The 21,715-nt window shown below is 41.1% G+C and overlaps 1 protein-coding gene across 4 annotated transcripts in view; it reads right to left on the reverse strand.

Annotated features, from left to right (window-relative positions):
- Positions 1-13,376, reverse strand: part of LOC125253079 (solute carrier family 22 member 5-like) — a 28,830-nt gene extending 15,454 nt beyond the window's left edge. For 2 of the 4 annotated variants that reach the window (XR_007181356.1, XM_048166828.1), the window contains exons 1-4: positions 11,564-13,373; positions 8,584-8,687; positions 6,562-6,716; positions 6,139-6,310 (exon numbers count right to left, since the gene is read on the reverse strand). Coding sequence is in view for 3 of the 4 variants with exons in the window: in XM_048166828.1 (XP_048022785.1) it covers positions 6,139-6,310; positions 6,562-6,716; positions 8,584-8,687; positions 11,564-11,953 (821 nt within the window). In the remaining variant the exon portion in view is untranslated. Of the gene's footprint in view, positions 1-6,138; positions 6,311-6,561; positions 6,717-8,583; positions 8,688-11,563 lie in introns of all 4 variants that reach the window. The other 2 variants (XM_048166829.1, XM_048166827.1) reach the window with 2 other exon arrangements.
- Positions 13,377-21,715: the final 8,339 nt, after the last annotated feature.

The raw sequence follows: 21,715 nt of genomic DNA on the forward strand, positions 1-21,715 counted from the left end.
TAGTGGTTCGAAGGGAGCCTCGGCTAACCCTTCTAATACCACGGCCAAGTCCCAGGCCGGAGTCCTTGTACGTACTGAAGGCCTCAGCCTCAGAGTACCACGGAGGAAGCGTATAAAAAAGGGGGTCTCGACCTACCGAGGAATCCCCCAGAGGAGTATGGCTGAAATGGCCGCATACACTTCCTCGTGGAGGGAGCTCTGGAGTGGAGTATGATCTCCACAACCTCAGTTGGGAGAGCAGCATCTATGAGCCTGGCCCCCTCAGAGGCCAGGCCCACAGTCTCCATAGTTCTGGGCGTGGATGAATTATCATGCCGCCCGCTTGAGACAGGAGGACCTGCCTGAGAGGAAGCTCCATCAGGGAGCCATCTAGAAGTGACACTAGGTCTGAGAACCATATTTTGGTTGGCCAGTACAGGGCTATCAATATTAGACTGACCCCTTCCTGGCGTACTTTCTCCAAACCTCGGCCACGTCTGTACCATGGCATCCAGACCCAATGGTGCTGAATGAGATAGGGAGAACCACAGTGGACACTGGGTTGATTCCCCTGAAGCAAATAGGTCGATTTCAGCTCGACCAAAGTTTTCCAAAGTCAGCTCCACACCTCAGTGTGGAGACTCCATTCCCCGGGCCTCGGCCCCTGCCTTGACAGGGTGTCTGCTCCCGCATTTTAATGCCCTCAGGTCTGGGAGGAAGTATTTTACTGCTAGAAACACCGCCATCATCTCCAGCTGATTTATGTGCCAGGAGAGCTGATGGTCCTCCCATAGACCCTGAGCCGAGCGACCACTCATGATCGCCCCCCCCAGCCCGTGAGGGAAGCATCTGTCGTAAGCATTACGCGACGACGAGGAGTTCCCAGCACGGGTCCCTGGGACAGGAACCAAGGCTTTTTCCACATGACCAGAGCACGAAGGCATCGCCGCGTGACTTTGATCATGCAAAAAGGATTTCCCCTCAGGGAAAACCCCTTGGTCCTGAGCCACCACTGTAAGGGTCTCATGTGCAGAAGGCCAATAGTAATCACGTTGGACGCAGCTGCCATCAGACTCAACAGTCTCTGAAACTGTTACAGTGAGTGACTGGCCTAACTTCACCCCATTCACGGCTCCGAGAATGGAATTCACACGAGCAGGAGACAGCCGCGCCTGCATCGTGGTGGAATCCCAGATTACTCCTAGATATTTTGCAAACTGACTCGGAACCAGCACACTCTTTTTGGCATTGGGCCTCAGCCCAAGCTTTTTCATGTGCGACAGAACAACATCTCGATGTTGAACTGCCAACTGTTCTGTCTGAGCTAATATCAACCAATCGTCGATATAGTTCAGCACGCGGATGCCCTGGAGTCTCAATGGAGCCAGTGCTGCATCCACACACTTCGTGAACGTGCGGGGTGATAATGATAGGCCGAAAGGAAGAACCCTGTATTGGTAAGCTTTGTCCCCGAAAGCAAACCTGAGGAACTTCCTGTGAGAAGGATGGATGGATACATGAAAGTAAGCATCTTTCGGGTCTATCACAACAAACCAGTCCTCCGACCTGATCTGTGGGATAACCCTCCATCCTTCTTTGGAACAATGAAGTATAGGTTGTAAAACCCTGACAGCTTGCTGGGAGGAGAACCCCTTCTATAGCTCCTTTTTGCAAGAGCGTCATAACCTCCTGTTCCATTACCAGAGACTGCTCGGGGCCACCACTGTGGGAAGGACCCCATTAAACTGGGGCGGGCGAGACCCGAATTTGTAACCCTTTTCTATTGTGAGCAGCACCCATTTTGAAATATTTGGGAGAAGTTTCCATTCTGCCTTATTTACAAAGGGAACCAGTCTCTCGAGACTGGCCTCTGGTGTTTTTTGAGCACTTGACTCGGCGCCCTGAAGCAGCGAACCGGCAAGGAACAGCCAAATCAAGTGATGACCGGCCCTCCTCGGAGGATCGGTGGAGACCGCTGCGCCCTGAAGCACACTGGGTGGCAGGGTTAGCAGAACGGCCCCCTGAGGGCGCCAAAGAGGGATGGGTACCAAGTATTTTAATACCCAACCCTCTCTGGAGGGGGCTGCCCTCCAATGTCCCGCGCCACTGGCATCAGGACCTCTTCGAAGCCTTCTTGGTGATAATTACAGTCCGCAGATCTGTGTTACCCCACAAAGACTTCGGCTGTGTCGCCTGTCCCTGTCCCCAAGCTTTCTGCGGGGGACCAAGGGTGGCGACACTTTCTTAGAATTTAATGTATTCAATATTTCATTTAATCCTCAAATTAAATGCAGCCAGTTCTTATATAAATATATATTTTTGAACAGACTGAATATATTTAGAATACAAAAAAGAATTATAGCTCATAATAATTCGCAAGGTATTTTAGGGAAAGAGAGAAAGGGAACTCCCGTCTGCTCAGATCCCTTAATATATAAATATATATACATATCTATACATATACACACACAATTACGGACACGTGATACATGCGCAGCCTCGGCAAACGCAAGACCCGAGCCGTATATTCATTCTTGCAGACTTAATCTACGCGCTGCCTCGGCAACGCGAGATCCAAGCCATATATTCTTTAATGAAAACCCAATCCACGCGCTGCCTCGGCAAGCGCGAGATCCGAGCTTTGCATTAGACTTTTATTCCCTCGAGAATAAAGCCAACAGGAGTGGAGCTACAAAACTCCCGCTAGTGCATACTTTTCTTCGGGACATTTTTACACTGTCACTGTCAGTTGTGAGCTGACATGCTCCACTCCCAGCAAACGACACATAAATCGTGTGTATCCCAACTCGCTTTGTAGTGTAGCACAAGGGAAAAATCAAACTGCTGTTCACGATTGATTTGTTATAAACATGTGATTTTGAAACACGATATGTGTGTGACTGTGAGGTGGCGATCCTCAAATCGATATCACAATATCCACCTCCTCAGAGCTGGACATGTGAATATCGGTGCCTCAACCCGGGGGAAGAAACCGCAGAGCGTGCTTCCACCTGGGAGACGGCACTGAACCTGGCAGGTGAAGGCAGAGAAAGGGCGGCGCCCGTCTCTAACCCCTCTGTCAGATCCATTTGTGAACCCCACGAACGGAGCCTCCGCCCTGCCTCAGCAGAAGCGGGACCCGATTCACGGGGAACACTGGAGCACAGTGTCCTGAGAGTAAGTTTTTACAGTGCACACAAACGGCTCCCTCGAGAGCTGCCTGGGCATTCTCACTCCCACTTCACTGCCGTTTCTCGCCATAATACGTGTCTTTTTTATATATAAATATATGGATTGGTGTGAGATACTCTTGTCCTCAGACGAAGAGATCGTGATTATTTATATATGATATGATAAGACAAACAACACCAAATAAGACACACAAGATACAGAGAGCACTTGCTGAAGACAACAGAAGCTAGCGTTCTTTGTTCTGGGTATGCTTTATAGTTTCCTGGTCCGTGACGTCAGAGGCGGGTGATGAGGGTTCCCATCATGAGGGTTTCCTCATTGGTTGGATACAGAGGTGCTTCACGAACACAAAATGCAGAGGGTTCCCATCATGTAATTCGACGTAGTGTCGATAGTTCCCACGAAAGGGAACAGGCTTTTATTTGACAAAATAAATAAATAAAACAAAAACAAATAAAAACTGGGGGAAACAAGTCCGTCCTCTGGACAAGGCAGGACTGGACACAGTAACTGGATCAGGCAGAGCAGGACACGAGGGGTACATACGAAAATGAACTGGCACAGGACTGAATAGACAAGAATAAATAGGGAGCAAACAAAGCAGGTAACAAGGAAGGACAGGTGTGGCAAATGAACAAATAATCGGATAACAAGAAGGACGGGGTTAAGACAATAGACAGGAGAGCATACGGCACATAGAACTAGCAACTAGGAACCGCATGCTCACCATAAAAAGACAATAGGAGTGTCAGAGCTTTATCACCAAATAAACAGAGTGAAGTGACAGAACTCTGACACAGCCAGAGTCTCATTCCATCAGGGGCGCGATTCCAGAGTCTCACTCCGTCATGGCCACGATTCCAGAGTCTCATTCCATCAAGGCCGCCATTCCAGAGTCTCATTCCGTCATGACCACCATTCCAGAGTCTCATCCCGTCATGGCCGCAATTCCAGAGTCTCATTCCATCAGGGCCGCCATTCCAGAGTCTCATTCCATCAGGGCCACCATTCCAGAGTCTCATTCCATCAGGGCCACTATACCAGAGTCTCATTCCATCAGGGCTGCCATTTCAGAGTCTCATTCTGTCATAGCCGCGATTCCAGAGTCTCATTCCGTCAGGGCTGCCATTCCAGAGTCTCATTCCGTCAGGGCTGCCATTCCAGAGTCTCATTCCATCATGGCCGTGATTCCAGAGTTTCATTCCATCAAGGCCGCCATTCCAGAGTCTCATTCCATCAGGGCTGCCATTCCAGAGTCTCATCCCGTCATGGCCGCCATTCCAGAGTCTCATTCCATCAGGGCTGCCATTCCAGAGTCTCATCCCGTCATGGCCGCTATACCAGAGTCTCATTCCATCAGGGCTGCCATTTCAGAGTCTCATTCCGTCATGGCTGCGATTCCAGAGTCTCATTCCATCAAGGCCGCCATTCCAGAGTCTCATTCCATCAGGGCTGCCATTTCAGAGTCTCATTCTGTCATGGCCGCGATTCCATAGTCTCATTCCGTCAGGGCCGCGATTCCAGAGTCTCATTCCATCAGGGCTGCCATTCCAGAGTCTCATCCCGTCATGGCCGCTATACCAGAGTCTCATTCCATCAGGGCTGCCATTTCAGAGTCTCATTCCGTCATAGCTGCGATTCCAGAGTCTCATTCCATCAAGGCCGCCATTCCAGAGTCTCATTCCATCAGGGCTGCCATTTCAGAGTCTCATTCTGTCATGGCCGCGATTCCATAGTCTCATTCCGTCAGGGCCGCTATTCCAGAGTCTCATTCTGTCATGGCCGCTATTCCAGAGTCTCATTCCATCATGGCCGCGATTCCAGAGTCTAGTCTAATAATGGCACCTTAGCCCTTAGCCAAATGGCCACCACGCCTGTACCCCTGGGAGTACTGGTGGAGTATGAGGGGATGTCTTGGAGCCCAGAAATGGCTCCTGTCCCCAAGCTTAGACCAGAGTAGACTCCATCTCCCTACAATCGTCCAGTGATGGCTCCAGCCCCTGACCATAGCCCTGTTTCAGAGTCTGCTCCAGAGTTAAGTACAGAGACTGCAGCGCTGTATGTAATGGCCCTGGCTATTATTTGTGTTTGGGGAGCACACATACATGCTACTTTGGCACCAGAGTTCAGCCCGGAGTCCGCTCTAGCCCATAAGCCTGCTCCAGAGTCTACTCCAGCCAATGAGCCCACTCCTGTTCACAACCCTATAGCCTTAGCTTATTTTCTTTGTCTTGTGTTAACGTTGCTACCTGGTGGATATCTTCATTTGTTTATTGGATTAGCCCTTTTTGTTTCTTAGTTTCTATTAAAGTATTATTGAACTGATCTTCAAGCTTCATCCTTCTGGACTAACCAGCCAGCTGGTGTGACACCAGCATCACGCGTAAAGTTCTGATGGATGCGGATTGTAATCAAGTTAAAGGCAACTGCAGAAATACAGTTTTTAAGAAATAACTTCAATCTGATGATTTACTTTGCTGGATAGCAAATGATGAGAAAATGAACGAGTTAAGATAAATGATGTATGCTAAATTTCACGATAAGTGTACAATTAATTGCACAAAAAGGGTGCTCTTAATCATGATTACAATTTTTAAACTATTGACAGCCTTATTATTAACATTAATAAAGATTAATCAATGCTTTTAAAAATATATTGCTCATTTTAGATCAAATCTGCATCACCCACATGGGCGAGTCTGAGGCTGGAGAGCTGCGAGTCCTAAACTCTTGATGGAAGATTAAAGTACAAACAAACTTATACTAAACATTTAATGGCAACATTAGCAAAACTTTCTTAGAATATATTTTTATTACCTGGGGTGGGTGTGAGATTAGGTTTCATTTTTTTTGTAATGTTTGTAAGCATATGTAGGTAAAACCCATCTTATTCACATGACCTTTGCCAAGCAAATGTTGACTATATAAACTATGACTGTTCTTGTGCATCCCATAGCAAACACCTACCACCAAAGGGGTATGTAGAAGAATCCAGGGATGGTGAGGGCCATCAGCAGCATTCTCCAGTCTCGCAGGAAGTAGGCAGCCAGTGGAAGCATCATACACCCAATTGAAAAGAAAAGACACACACCAAGAGTGGAGTAGAGGTCACGAATGGATGGGCTCAATATTTCCATTCCTAGGGGAAGGACATTTTTCGTAAAAAAATAGTAGTTTAATCCAGGGTCTACAGTCTGAATTATTGAGAATTTCTTCAAAGTATATTCTGAGACAAAAACATGCATTTGTTATGCAAATTGTATTTGTTAGTATTACAAATGTGCTGCCAGTCCTCATTTTCAATAAGCCGTTATATGACTGAAAACAGTACAAGTTTAGTTGCGATTATTCAATTCTAATATGAAATTACAGCAAATCAAAAGCCTTTACCTAAAACAAATGCTGCAACATAGTTTGAAATCTGGCCCATTCCAACAATGAAAAACAACAAGCAAAAAATCAACCAAGATGGGGAGAAGACTTGAATGAATGTGAATACTGTCTGAATCCCCATGGTAACAAACAGCACTATTTTCCTGCCAAACCTGAAAAAAGGAGAAGAAACAAGACAAGTTTATTTCCAATAGGCAACATTCCAGTTTTCACGAGAGTGCAGTGAAGTGACTGAGCGTTTTTTTCTCACTTTCTGTATATAGTCCATTCACAGCTTGAATAAGTTGTGAAAAATATGCAAAATGATAACTTTAGCAATAATAACATAATGCATAATGATAGCTTCAGATGGGACAAAAAAAAAATCTGATGATCTGTACATTAAAGCTGCAGTCCGCAACTTTTTTTGGTTAAAAATGATCCAAATCAATTTTTGAGCAAGTACATAACCAGCCAGTGTTCAAAACTATCTAATTATCTTGTCTCGATTCACAACAGTAAGCTTGTAATAATGTTTTATAATAAGAGCGACATGGCGGATTTCCGCGGGAAATTCGAGCATGCAGGAGTTCCTCTGTGCATCATTACATCACGTCCATAAACAGAAAGGAAGGAGTCCCGTTGAGAGGCTAGTCAGTTATATCATGTGAGGAAGCTGCCGGTAGCGGCACATTTATAGCCTGTTCTCACAGCAGCTGAAATAATTAAACTTATAATTTTGATGGCAGATTGTAATCCAGAAAGATCCAAATGACAATCATCAGTGACAACTGGAGATTCACCCGTAGCCAAAAAGCAAAAGACTTTGGACTGTGGAGTGACTACAGAAATTGAAATCTACAGGTAACACTAATACACACTAAATACACAGTCACGCAATGCTGATGTTGTTAACAATAACAATTTGAGTAATAATATAACAGTAATAATAATTTGCACGGTTTGGCATGATCCGAGCTAAGCGATCGTTAGATCTAATCAACATTGGCAGCGCAATTTATTGCAGGCCTAATGCTTTTTTCCTCAGTTGGTCAGAACAAAAGTGGCAGACATGTTACTTACTTGTTCAGATTATATTTTCCAGTGACAATTCTTATATTGGTCATACTTTCAAGACGTAGAATCTGTGATTCTGAAGTACAGTATCCACCGGTGCGGTGACTGACAGCAAACATTAGATTCATCCGCGCTGACGAACTGTGCCGAGGCACAACGCACGTACAGATAACTGTTCTGCATATGACTGCAATCGCATGTTTCAAACAGAGATGGTGACAAAGAGGAAAAATCTGCAGCTTTAAGTCTTGAAGTGTAAATGCAAACTAATAGACCAGCCACTCCTATGCCATGTGTCTCTGTTCATTTTAATAACTTTTCACTTGACCTTTTTAAAACAATGTTTTTTTTTTTTCATTGATAAAAATTTGAAGGCTACATGTTGTTTTAAAGTATTACTTATTTAATACAGTGAATTAAGGTAAAATGGGACAATTTTTGCCATTGAGACTGGGAAAAAATGATCCTGAACTAACTCAGTACACTGATCCCAGCGCAGCTTTCTTCAGCTTTTTTTGGAATTATTTTCATTGGCAGAGGAAACAAAACTAAATGGCCAATTTTTGTTTGAAACACTAATGAGTTGTTTTGATAGAGCAGTTCAGTATCACAGTTACACTTTATTTTAAGGTGACATAGTAACAAGTTACTTCATGTACTTACTATAGTAATAATAGTAAATTATGCATAATTACAAGTAACTAAACCTAACCCTAATAAGTAGTAGCCAGTTAATTAATTTTACTCTGTACTTATTAGAGTATGTACACTGTAACTTCGTCACCTTAAAATAAAGTGTAACCCAATATCACTCTTTCAATCATACTGCAATCCTGAATATCAGTCTTGTCTTGTCTTGTTTATGCCTGGTGACAGAGGATCAGGACAATCAGGTTGTGCTTGTCATTAAATAATTGTAATATTCACTTGTAGCTTGTGGGGAAAAAGTTGATGCTTTCTGACCTGTCAGACATCTGTCCAGAGATGACAGAACCAGTCAAAACACCACAGAAGAAGAGTGAGGTGGTCAGTGGAGCTCTCCAGTCATCTGAACACACCAAATCCCACTGCCATCGAACAAACAATGCAGGGTTGGTAGTGATTATATCCATTTGTAAAAACTAAGTTACATTTCAGTCTAACCTATGGAAGCCACTTGATTTACATTATTTTGACACTTCTATTCCTGACTGAATAGAGGAAAAATAGAGACATGGGCTAGTTGTCACATGGAGAAGCTCTAATACCGTAACTTTATGGATTTTCAGATAAAATTCCATTTACACAAATGCATGTTTCCTGTGAAACCCATAGTTTAACTCAAAAATAAAGCTATAGCCTTTGTATGTCAATGTCTAACAAAACTGTCTTAAAGCTGTCATGAAATCAGTGAATTAAGGTAACATGAAACATGAGTCAACATTACTGACCCTTACTGATTTCAACGTAAACGATTCGTCCATGCAAATATTTTTGACATCGTAATCTTGAAACTAAGGGCCAGATTTATGAACAGCTTGCACCAGTGCAAACCCTCTTTTAGCATTAAAAACTACTGTCGGGATTTAATAAAGACACGCAGTGCAAAATTAGAGCTAAAAAGGCGTGGACAGGGTTGTTTTTGTGGCTGACCTTATTCCATATGCATTTGTAGGAGTTTCTCTTTCTGATGCATCATTTATGAGAGGAGAGTATTTAAATGAAACACGCAAAACGATTTACTAATGTTTGCGCTAGTCAATTTACTGGTATTTGCGCCATTATTTACAAGTAGTGCACCTGATGAGCATCAGCTCTGCTTATCTGCGACTCACAATGTCACAATGTCATAACTTGCTGTTTTTGTGATATTAATCATGTCTCTCAACAGACGTACTATATGCAGCACACGATGCATTTTGATCTGATTTTCCTTTTTCATCCATTTTTAATTTAAAAATGTTTCCCTGTTCAGTAAGCAGTTGCACATCACAATATGGAGGTTACGCTGCATGCAATTTCGGTTTCATGTTGACTTTATATTAAAAACATCTTTGGGAATTCTGTCCTACAAACAAAACTTCCAGTATCATCAAAGATGTACAAAAGTATGAACACAGGATATAATCAAGAGTATTGCTTATAAATGTCAAATCACATTATCAGTAATTTCTGTAGTGCTAAATATTGGTTTGATTTTTTTTCTCACATTTTTTGTGCTATTTTATGAATTTCATAATTATCTTACAGTTTCAATATTGCTGTAAAGCCATTACATATCCTTTAACAGACATGGAATACATGGCGTGGAATCTATTTTTTAGGTTATCTCAAACAAAGGCATTCTTTTCAAACTAGTTCGAATAAAATGCAAGTCCCTATTGTGACAACATGCCCCGTGGTAACATTTTCACTGCACTGGATCTTTTTCAAGGGCAAAAATGTGCACATATTCAGTTTTTGTAGTCAATTCCTCAAAGCATGCATACAGAATTGACTTTTAGAAAACATTCACCGGAATAAAAGCGTGACATCTGCTCTAGTAGCGGGGTGAAAGCTGGTGCCGAACCGGAACGCAATTTCAAGGGGCCCACAGGGAAACAACCTAACCCCGGGGGCTCGGATAGCCCAGATAACGGCGAATCGGACCTTCCGCTTTGCATCAGGCCCGGATTGGCTAATTGGGAGCACCGGGAGAATTCCCGGTGGGGCGGTCTGTTTATTCGGCCGCGAGGGCCGGTGTTGTCATGGCACTGGGTTGAAATATGGATGCTCTAGAAACTGTGGACGCGGCCAAATGTACTAAGCTGAGTAGCCTAACTTTTTCCTAAAAACCATTCAGTGATGGATTTAGGCCTGGATGGCCCAGGGCAGCACGGGGCACCCGCGCAAGAAAAAACAAACAAACAATCAAACAAACGAATGCGCGATCGGGTTTTTATGTCAATGTCAATGATATCATCTCACTCGGTGGGTAAATTAACCTAGTCAGGAGGGACTCGGAGTGCGCTCGGAGAAGACAACTCACTCAAAAGTATACGAGAAGAAGGGATGAGGTGACGTCTGTAGGGACAGCAGGACAAGTTATAAATCAATGTTAAATTATGGTAAGGCAAAAGGTCTAAGCCACTGGAGGCCGATTTAAGTAACATAAATAAAAAGGAAGAGGGGAAAACATGCAAAAGATAAAGGCATGTATGCAGCGTACTCATATCGTAATAATAGTAGGCAAATAATAAAATATGGCCTATCACTTATGTTATGTTGCTTGCTATGCTATTACACATTGGCCAACAATATTTATTTTTCTGTCCAACTAGCTTAACCAGACAGTAAAATGTGATTTTGTAACATGTAACTTTTTATAGCCTACTTTAATATTTTACTGTAAAGTTGTGCAATTTTGTAGGATTTATGGTATTTTGTGTTATTTATTTGCCTCAATTTGTAATAATTTAAGTATATACATTTATATAAAATAGCAAAAGTTTTATGTTAAATCCACTTTAATAAAGATCTACATTTCTAAATTTCATTCATAGTGATAGACATGAAAAATGGTCCTGGGTTTAGTGGACGATTACTGCCTTAAATTAAAATTAAAATAACATGAATTTTTAACTACAGCCACTAGATGGCTAGAGAATTAATCAATTGTTCACATTATAAAATCATTATTATAACTATAAAAATAACTCTATATCAAATTTTAGCATTTTTTGTACTATCATTTGCACTATCATGGGTATTTGAAGATATTTTTGAAAAATACAATTATTTACAAGGTTGTAGAGAACAGTGCAGACTTATATACTGAGGTTTTATTTACACTATTTTAATATAGTCAGTAGTGAATTAAAGTGGGCCGGTCAAAGGCATGAAACTGCAGGGCTGAAAAATGAGTCCCAATCCGGCCCTGCTTTGCATACTAAACACATAATGCTGATTCTGTCTGAAAACGAACCTCTGTAACAATCGTGGAGATGTACGTTTCTTTATCATACTCCCAGCCGTCCACACAGGCTTCTCGAGGAATGGACGAGACATTCACATCCACCCACGGGAGCAAACCTCTGTCCGAATAGTTCTTCACGATGTCCACTCGGTGTCTTGAGCATTTAGTGAGTCGAGAATCCTCGTCCAGAGGAATAGACACGTTTCTCCATTCATCAGTGATGTTCAGAGCCGCAGGAATGAGGCAGTGATGAGCGGGTGTATCGCCCATGAACACCATGGATAACCCTGTGAATGCATTGGGAGTAGTGCTCAAACACAAAAGAATGAACACCGTCCTTTGGAAAGGTCCCCAGTCTCCCAGGAACGCGGTTCTGCCATCGTAGTCTGGAGAGTTCATGATAAATCTTCAGAGGAAAGTGTGAGAGAAAAAATCTTCTAAGGATCTAATACACTTTAAATATTTTCCCCCACCTCGAATTTTTCTCATGTTGCCCTTCAGGGCTGTAAGTAGCCTCCTCCCATCTGTGTCTAAAAAATCCGGTGGTACGAGATATTTTCAGATTTACGAGATTTCAGGTTTCAGTGGTTCACGTGAATATTCATGAGTTTCCAGCGGGCGTGTGAGTGGAACGGAGTTCATGCTTCTTTCTCAGCAGGTTTAATGGATTATCCTATAAAAAATAAAAAGGTAAATATGGTTTTAGCGAAAATGTATGCAATTGTTTATTGTTTTGCAACAGGTCATAATGTTTTGTGCAGTCTGACTGAATGCATTCACTTCGTGGAAACTTCAACTTGATTTAATTTTGTTGTGCTCTTCTTTTGTACATTCTTACGCTTTAAATTGTCTTTTATTAGTTGTTATAATTTATTGAATATGCCACTGCCTATAACAACTGAAATAAACCTGTACAAATGTATCTGTGGACATAATATATTTATGTAACTTATACTGGTGTGATGATATGATATGTTTAACTTACCGTATTCATGAGCCAGACTATTCTCCATGTTCTCTGGTTGTAATTCATACAGCGATGAAAAATGAATTTCATTGTTTTTTTGTTGTTTTGTTTTTTCAAGTTTCCAAAACATATATATATTTACAAATTAAAATAAGGTTGCACTTTCACTGTGAAACCAACATGCTACACTGATTTCCAGTAGATGAGCAGATAGAGAATATTCTTTAAAAAAATTGTTTGTTTGTTTGTTTATTTATTTGTGCAAAATGGCCTTTTGTGGTGTCTTACCTATTATCCACATGTAAAGATAACATAACTGCAATAAAGTAATAGCCTATAGTTAACAATTACTTGTTTACATACACTCTTAGAAGAGATAGAACTTTTGGAGTTCAATAAAGAAAAGCAAATATGAACTTCTAACTATCAAAAATGTTCAAAGTTAAACATACTAAAAACATACAGGCTCTAGAATTATCCACTGGTTATTTAGAACTTCTTTTTAGAACCTTTATTGTGGTAACAGGTTTCATATTGATTTTTCTATTGTTTTCCTAAGGATTTTAAATTTTTTTGCCATGGCAACACATCAAACTTTAATATTCTTTTTGGGTGTTTCTGAGGCTCTTAGCATGCTTTAAATTGCATGAATTTCAACACACACATCAGAGATGCTAGCCAGTAGACATGGACAAAGCCTTAGAAACGATCGGGGACACATACTGAAGGCATCAAGCCAGACAAACCTCAACTGGATCTGAAATAAATACTTTGAATGTTGCGATCCTATCTGACTTATGATAGCAATCTGAATCGTAACAAAGCACTGTTCGCCAGAGGAGAACTGGCCCCCCGACTAAGCCTGGTTTCTCCCAAGGTTTTTTTTCCCTCCATTTTAACACCTATTTGCCACCTGATGTCACCTGTTGGAGTTTGGGTGTTGGAGCGGCAAGTTTCTTGCCGCTGTCGCCTATGGCTTGCTTAGTTGGGGACACTTGACATGACATTTGATATTCAACAGTGCTTTGATCTGCCTGCATTGACACCATTCTTTAAGAGCTGCTGTGCAGCCAAAATTATATACCAGTTATCAATGTATAGCTGCTTCGACACAATCTGCATTGTAAAAAGCGCTATATAAATAAAGATTACTTGACTTGATATGTGGCTAAGTTCAATCCAGCGGTGGTCGGAAGCCAACATAGTTCCCACCGGCAATCAGGAAACTCCTGCCGAATCCGCAGGACAATACACGATGGAACAACCACGCGCGCGTGTCTGCCAAGATATCCCCAGCACCAGCTGACAAATGACAAGATTGTCAGTAATGCAGCATTTTGTATTATGTTCAACAAAGACCTCTTGTACATGTGTATGCTACATTTTTAGATGTCCTTGCACATAAAAAACATTTCCAATTGTTGATATTTAAAGTTATTGTATTACAATGTTCACCTTGCTAGATAAATAAACACATTTTACAAAGTTTATTGGTTTGATATCTCTATGATTACATAATGATAAAATCTGAAATCTTATTTCATAATTACTCCTCCTCTGTTCTCCTTCTAAGTGGGCCATAGTCAGCTCTGTAAATGTTATTTATGTTCTGAAGTGTATAGACATTCAGCCTCCAGTCCTGGATGTTCTGTCATGCACCGTGGAGAGGTTGGCACCTGAGTCAACCATCTCCTTACCTTTTAAAAAAATATCACAAATTATGTCAGCCATGTAATTTACAGTCACACTTCAGCATTTTAACATTTGCATGACATTCTCTTTACTGAAAGCTACTTTGCAAAAATTAGTTTGAAAAAATGTTACACCTATGTGGGTTTACCTGCATGTTAGTGGAACTAACCTGCTGACATTGTCAATAATTCAACTTAAAAAAAAAAAAAAAAAAGTAAATGTGTTATTTGCAATGTTCCATTATATAATGAGGTAGAGACAATAATTAGATCATATTACAGCAATACACTGGTTGCATAATAACTACAATGTTAAATAGTGATCCCCTAAGTTTATATATGTGGTGAAGGAATAACGTGTAACATCTTTTATAAAGACAAGTTCATGAAAAGAAGTACATTTAGTAAGCTAATTGTATGCATTCATATTAAGACTTACACAAACTACAACTTTACACTTTAATGCATTTCGTGACTGAAGTATAACCGGTTCTATTTCTTGGCAGCAAACGTTTTCTGCCTCAGTTGGCATCGAACTGCACTTCCCACATGTACACTTTTTAAAACGGACAAAGAAAAAAAAAAAATGACGACATAATAAAAATCTAGCGTCACATCAGTCGAGTCAAGCTTGCATCAGCTGACTCCCAGGTGACTCGCGTCTACCTATAGGAATACGACGCCTATCACGGCATCTATATATAAGCTCCACAGTATTATCAGCAGCTATTGCATTCTCAGGAGCAAATTAAATGGCGAATTCGACAGGCAAAACAGCATCATCTCACTAGAAATTATGCAATCGGAAATTTAGCAAGAGAGATTCATGGATTTCACCTCTCATACACGGGAATTCGCCGCACTGATCATAAGCCAACTGATTGGAAATGACTGAGTTAACGTTAGCATTGCATCGCTGCAATTAGACATGGACTCGCAGTTCAGATGATCTGCACTCCCCGCATGAAGAAGCGTTTCAAGAGAAGATCAAACATCCATTTAGGCTATTTCACTCTCCTTCATCTCTAAATGTTCCCATGAAGCTAAGCTAAGTTCCTTTTAATGCTCATTATTTTAAAGCTAACTCATGCTGTTGCTAAAGCTATCACTGTTGCTTAGGCTTCTAGTCCTTCTCAGTAAAAATGTTTTTGCAAAGCTTTTGCGATCGTATTTGGCGATGTGCATTACTTATCTGTTGTTGTTGGCAACAGTCAATCACTGGTCTGGGCGCTTTCATTTGTATAGCAACACACACGCTGGTCGGATCGCCTGTTTAGAGCTATACATCGCAGATTCAAGCAGCTTTGCAGTAGAGACAGAAAAACAATGATTCATGGTGCAAACGGGTTTTCTACTGTGGCGCAGCACATAGTAAACCTCGTTTTTAGCTATATTTGCTAATGGAAAACGCTCGTTCTTAAAGGTCTAGTTGCTATTTAGAACAAACTGTTCTTAAGGCTATCTAGCTGCTATGGAAGGCAAATATATAGAAAAAATTGCTTGTTACCGAAGCTGTAGTGTCGTTGCTGCACACTATAAGCACATACTGTGGTAAGTTTATTCAGGTACATGCTATCTTAAGCTGTTGTCTTAGACTTTATACTCTTTATGATATTCAATCATATTTCAACATTCTGTGTTAAGTGAGCAACTTTCTGTGGCTTGAAAACTTATCAGAGTATTGTAACATGCTTGTCTTTAAATACACAGAGGTTTCTTATTCAACCTTAACAACATCGAAACTTGATGATCCCGTAAGGAGTGTGAAATCATGGGAGTCATCATCTTCACTTCCACAGCTGAAGGAATCAGCCCAACTAGAGCAGAAATCATGTTCATTATGAGGAAGCACTGTATTTCGTTGCTTAGCTGCACGGCACGCTGTATCTAACTCGAGCTATTGCTGCGGGTGTATGCTTCCCCGACCAGACTACCATAGTTTAATACTAGTCTGTGATTTACAACATGCTTGTTGTATCAGATTGCTGCCGCTAGGGGTGTAAGCTTCCCCCCAATAGGAGAGAAAAAACAAATAATAATAATTATGTATTAGGCTTCCCCAACTTGATTGCCGCTAATGGTGTAAGCTTCCCCCATTATATACATTTATATATATAATATATAAAAATTGCTAACTAAATGCGCTACAACATACTTGTTGTATCAGATTTGCTGCCGCTATGGGTATAAGCTTCCCCCATTTATTTAAAAAAAAAAAAATAGCCTAGGCTCATTCCTCATTCAGGTAACTGCATTTTAGGGAAACATGCACTCAGTTTGTGTTGGGGGATATCAGCATATGGTTTGTTTTGGGGGTTTATTGCTGCTCTCCCTGCTCTTATCCATGCTAGGCTGCATGGATGCGCAGGGAGTTCTTGCCCAGAACAGAACTATACCGCCAATGCAAACTCTATGCATTATCTATCATATTTGACGATAGTGGTCCTGACAGAAGGAGAAATTAGTAAGTTGCACAAGCCGCTAAGCAAATATATACAGTTACAGACATCCTGCTGTTGTCACAGACATGCCAGACTCCAGCACCATCCAATCACAGCGCACTCCCTCACCAGAGTTCTGATCACGCACAACTGCACCTCATCAGCACTCTAATCAACCTGCACATAAAAGACACTCACACACACTCAGTCACTGTCTGGTCTTGTTCGCATTAAGGACTTAGCTCCATGCTTACCTCTTGCCAAAAAAAACTAAATAATGACTTTCAAAGCATTGCTTCATGAAGCTTCAGAGCATTATGAATCTTTTGTGTCGAATCATGATTCGGATCACGTGTCAAACTGCTGAAATTACGTGACTTTGGTGCTCCGGTCCGCTGATTCAACACAAAAGATTCATAACGCTCCGAAGCTTCATGAAGCAGTGTTTTGAAATCGGCCATCACTATATAAATCGTTATTTTGTTTTTTTGGCTCACCAAAAATATTCTTGTCGTTTTATAATATTAATATTGAACCACTGTACTCACATGAACTTTTTAAATATGTTTTTAGTACATTAATGGATCTTGAGAGAGGAAATGTCATTCCTGGCTATATGCAGGCCTCACAGAGCCATCGGATTTCAACAAAAATATCTTAATTTGTGTTTCGAAGATTAATGAAGACCTTACGGGTGTAGAATGACATGAGGGGGAGTAATAAATAACAGAATTTTCATTTTTGGGTGAACTAACCCTTTAAGTTCAAAGTAAGTACAGTGCACAGTATAAATGAATACAACTGACCACATCTGAACATAATGTTTATAAAAAAAAAATTAAAAAAAAATGTGTCTTAGATATAAAGATTAATTTCTAAAGTGGGTTTCAGAGAGGTATGATCATTCATACTGAGTACTGTATCTTAACATTAACTGTAACTTTTCAACGGGGTCAGGGGCGCCTGCAGGATTTTATGTCAGGGTAAAGCAAGGCAAGGCAATTTTATTTGTATAGCACATTTCATACACAATGGTAATTCAAAGTGCTTTACATAAAGAAGAATAATAAAAATAGAACATAAGGAATAGAAATAACAGTAAAAATTGAGAATTTTGCTATCTGGATGGATGAGCTAGGAAGTCATAGGGAGTTTTTTGCTGTTGTTGTCTGTTAGAGTGGATCTAAACGGACCTATCCATCAGAGCAGATCTAAATGGATCTTCCTCACACAACAGGACTGCTACCTGTTAAGGCACTTCAAACTGATAAACAAAGTTTCCATCTCCCCTTTTGCCAAGACACCTCAAACCGCGCCACACAGCCCTAATCCCCCTTCCGGAGATATCTTATCTATGCAACACAGTTTAAATTTCCCCTTGGGAAATTTCCCCCTTTGGAAAGTGTTCTGACTGTAATCCAGAGATATCTTAACCATGCACCACAGCTCAAATTTCCCCATGCTTTGTCCCCTTATCCAAATTTACCAAATTTTAATCTAATCACAAATGCTTTCTTTCTAATTCTCCCAGCTCTTTCAACCAGACAGCAATATTTAAAATGCATTAAATGTCAGAAATTGTCATGATCACTAGTGGGAGTGCCCTAATCAGCCACTAGAGGGAACTCCAACTCAGACTCTTGTTTTCACCCCTTGGACTTCATTTCCCATAACCCACTTCATTATCCCGTTCATTGCACCCAGCTGTTTTGTGTTTCATCATTAGTGTCTGCCTATTTATACCCGGTTTGTTTTCTGCTTTGGTTATGGTGTTTTCATGTATGGTTTTCCTGTTCTCTGTTTTGGTTTTTGGTTTTTGGTTTTTGGTTTTCGTGTTTCTTATTTTTTGTATGGACTGTCTTTATGGATTTTGACCCTTGACTGTCTGTGGATTATGTTCTGGATTACCCCATTAAAGGCTGCACATGGATCTTACCTGTTTGTCTCTGTGAGTTCCATGACAGAAATAACAAGATGATACATAAAAATATAAAATACATTAAAAATGAAATAAAAACAGGAAAAGGAATTAAAAGAATAAAAAGATAATACGTATAGAAAAAAAAGCAAACAGTTCGGACATAGCACACTGCACAATCAGCAAATGCATAGATAAAAAGATATGTTTTGAGTCTGCATTTGAATGTGGCTACTGTTGGAGAACATCTGATCTCTTCTGGAAGCTGGTTCCAGCTGCGGCTGGCGTAACAGCTAAAAGCAGACTCTCCTGAGGTTTATATTCTATGAGCATATCTGCAATGCATTGAGGTCCTAGGCCATTGAGTGATTTATAAACAAGTAACAGTGCTTTAAAATCAATTCTAAATGCAACTGGAAGCCACTGCAAGGACCCGAGGACTGGTGTGATATGTTCATGAGCTGCAGCTGTCTTATGGTCTTTTTGGGAAGACCAGTGAGAAGCCCATTACAATAATCCACCCTGCTGGTGATGAAAGCATGAACAAGTTTCTCTAAGTCTTCACTGGAGACAAAGCATCTAATTCTTACAATATTTTTGAGCTGACAATATGCTGATTTAGTTACTGTCTTTACATGGCTACTGAAACTCAGGTCTGACTCCAAAATCACACCAAGATTCCTGACTTGATTTTTAGTTGTTTGACCCCTAGAGTGAAGGTACATGTTCACTTTGAGAACTTCATCTTTGTTTCCAAATGCAATGACTTCAGTTTTGTCTTTGTTTAACTGAAGGAAGTTTAGGGACATCCAATTTTTAATTTCATTAATGCATTGGCACAGGGAGTCAATGGGGCTGTAGTCATTAGGTGATAGGGCTAGGAAAATCTGGGTGTCATGTGCATAGCTGTGATATGCAATTTGGTTCTTTCTCATTATTTGGCTCAGTGGCAGCATATATAGGTTGAACAGGAGGGGTGCAAGTATTGAAACTTGAGGGACTCCGCATGTCATGGATGTCCACTCTGACTTATGGTCACCGATACTCACATAATAAACTCTCCCTTCTAAGGATGACCTGAACCATTTAAGGACCATCCCAGAAAGCCCAACCCAGTTTTCCAGCATGTCAAGAATATGTTGTGATCGACAGTGTCAAATGCAGCACTGAGGTCGAGTAGAACCAGCACTGATAATTTACCTGTATCTGTGTTTAGGCGAATATCATTTATTATCTTTATGAGTGCTGTGATGTGGTCGGAAACCAGATTGAAAGTTGTCAAAATATCCATTCTGTTTATAATATTTGAGAAGAAGGTCTGTCTAGTTTTGCCTAGTTCCTCATTGAAAGTATGAAGGATATCTTTATAGATGTTATAGTGGATTTCAAGTTTTGTTTTTCGCCACATGCACTCAGCTTTTCTGCATTGTCTTTTCATATTTTGCACTGCTGTTGAGTTTCTCCATGGTGCTTTTTGTCTGCCACTTTTCTTCCTGACTTTCACAGGAGCAATGTTATCAATAACATTCTGTACTTTTGTGTTAAAAGAATCAAGGAGAAAATCAACAGAGTCTGCAGATATGCTTGGTGTTAGAGATATAGCCTTCATAAACAGTGCACTAGTATTCTCATTTAAGCATCGCTTTTTGACCAATATAGATCTAACTTCAGCAGTCAGAGAGATCAATATATCAAAGATCATCCTTAATGACAATGGATGAAATGTTTAGACCCTTACTACTAATTAAATCTAGAGTGTGTCCACGATTGTGTGTGGGTCCATGTACATGCTGAGTCAGATCAAAAGTATTCAAAACAGTTAGGATTTCTTTTGCCATATTGGATTCTGCATTTTCTATGTGGATGTTAAAATCCCCAGTAATAGCAAAACAGTCAAACTCAGAGGAAATTGCTGATAACAGTTCTGTAAAGTCCTCCACAAAGGCTGGAGAGTATTTTGGAGGCCTGTAAATAACTATAAGTAGAATGCAAGGAGCACCTTTTAACACAATACCCAAGTATTCAAAAGACAAGTAATCACCAAATGACACTTGCTTGCATTGATAGACATCTTTAAATAGAGCAGCTACACCTCCACCTCTCCTAACAGCTCTGCAGACACTCATAAAAGTAAAGTTAGGAGGGGCTGTTTCATTCAGGATTGTTGAACTGCAACTGTTTCATTTAGAAGCATAAAATCTAGGTTGTTTGTGGTTATTGAGTCATTGATTTATTTTTAAGTGAACGGATGTTTAAAAGTGCTAACTTAACAGTCTTACTTTCTGTCTCTACAGTAATCTTAGTTTGACGTGTAATAGGCAGCAGATTAAATTAGTTTGGCAAACGGTTTGAGAAGGTCTTAGGCTTTCTATCATGTAATAAAACAGAAATAGAGAAAGCAACAGGCACACTGGGTTCCCGCTTGTTCTGTAAACATTTGACAAAGTCATAGCGGGGACCCGACACACATCACTGAGAGCTGTTATTGGTTGTTTTTGGTTAACCTAGAACAGATGGAGGAGGGTGAGAGCCCTGGCGTTGTGGCAGGGGCCGAAGAGCTCTCGCAGGAGGAGGGGGAGGCCGAGCTGGGCCCACAGGCTTTGGTGGTTTCAGGGCTCAGTTTTTTGTTGATATCTGGGGGCTTGCAGCAAAAGAGTGGGAGAGTTTGGTTCCAGCATTCACCAGTTCCTCCATTTTCTCTGAGAAGCACAGAAGAGGGGATGCTGGAGAGAGGGATAGCGTGTCTGGTGAGAGGGGCTGTTGCTCTGGTGTTACTGTAGGCTGTAATATGTTGTCCTGGCTTCCCTGGCTGTTTACCCGAAAGTCGTCCTTGGGTGCTGAATCTTGGAGCAGTTCTAACACGTCACTGTCTCTCGGTGAGCTCTGTGGGCAGGGCTCAGTCAGGATTGTGTCCGTGAGCAGTGGTTGTTGTGGCTGCGTGGTGTTATCATTGACCTTGTGGGATGTGTCAACCGCATATCCATTCAGCTGCTGAAATGAAGTCCTGTGGTCAGTTGTACTCTGTCCAGGTGTGTTTGTGCCATTCAGATTGAGTGGATTTGCACACACTGCTGAAGGATGATGGAGGGAGAAGTAGATATTGTCCTTTAGGACTCTTGAGCCCAATTTGTTTGGGTGCAGCCC

The sequence above is a fragment of the Megalobrama amblycephala genome, linkage group LG18, assembly GCF_018812025.1.
Source record: "Megalobrama amblycephala isolate DHTTF-2021 linkage group LG18, ASM1881202v1, whole genome shotgun sequence".
Lineage (NCBI taxonomy): Eukaryota > Metazoa > Chordata > Actinopteri > Cypriniformes > Xenocyprididae > Megalobrama > Megalobrama amblycephala.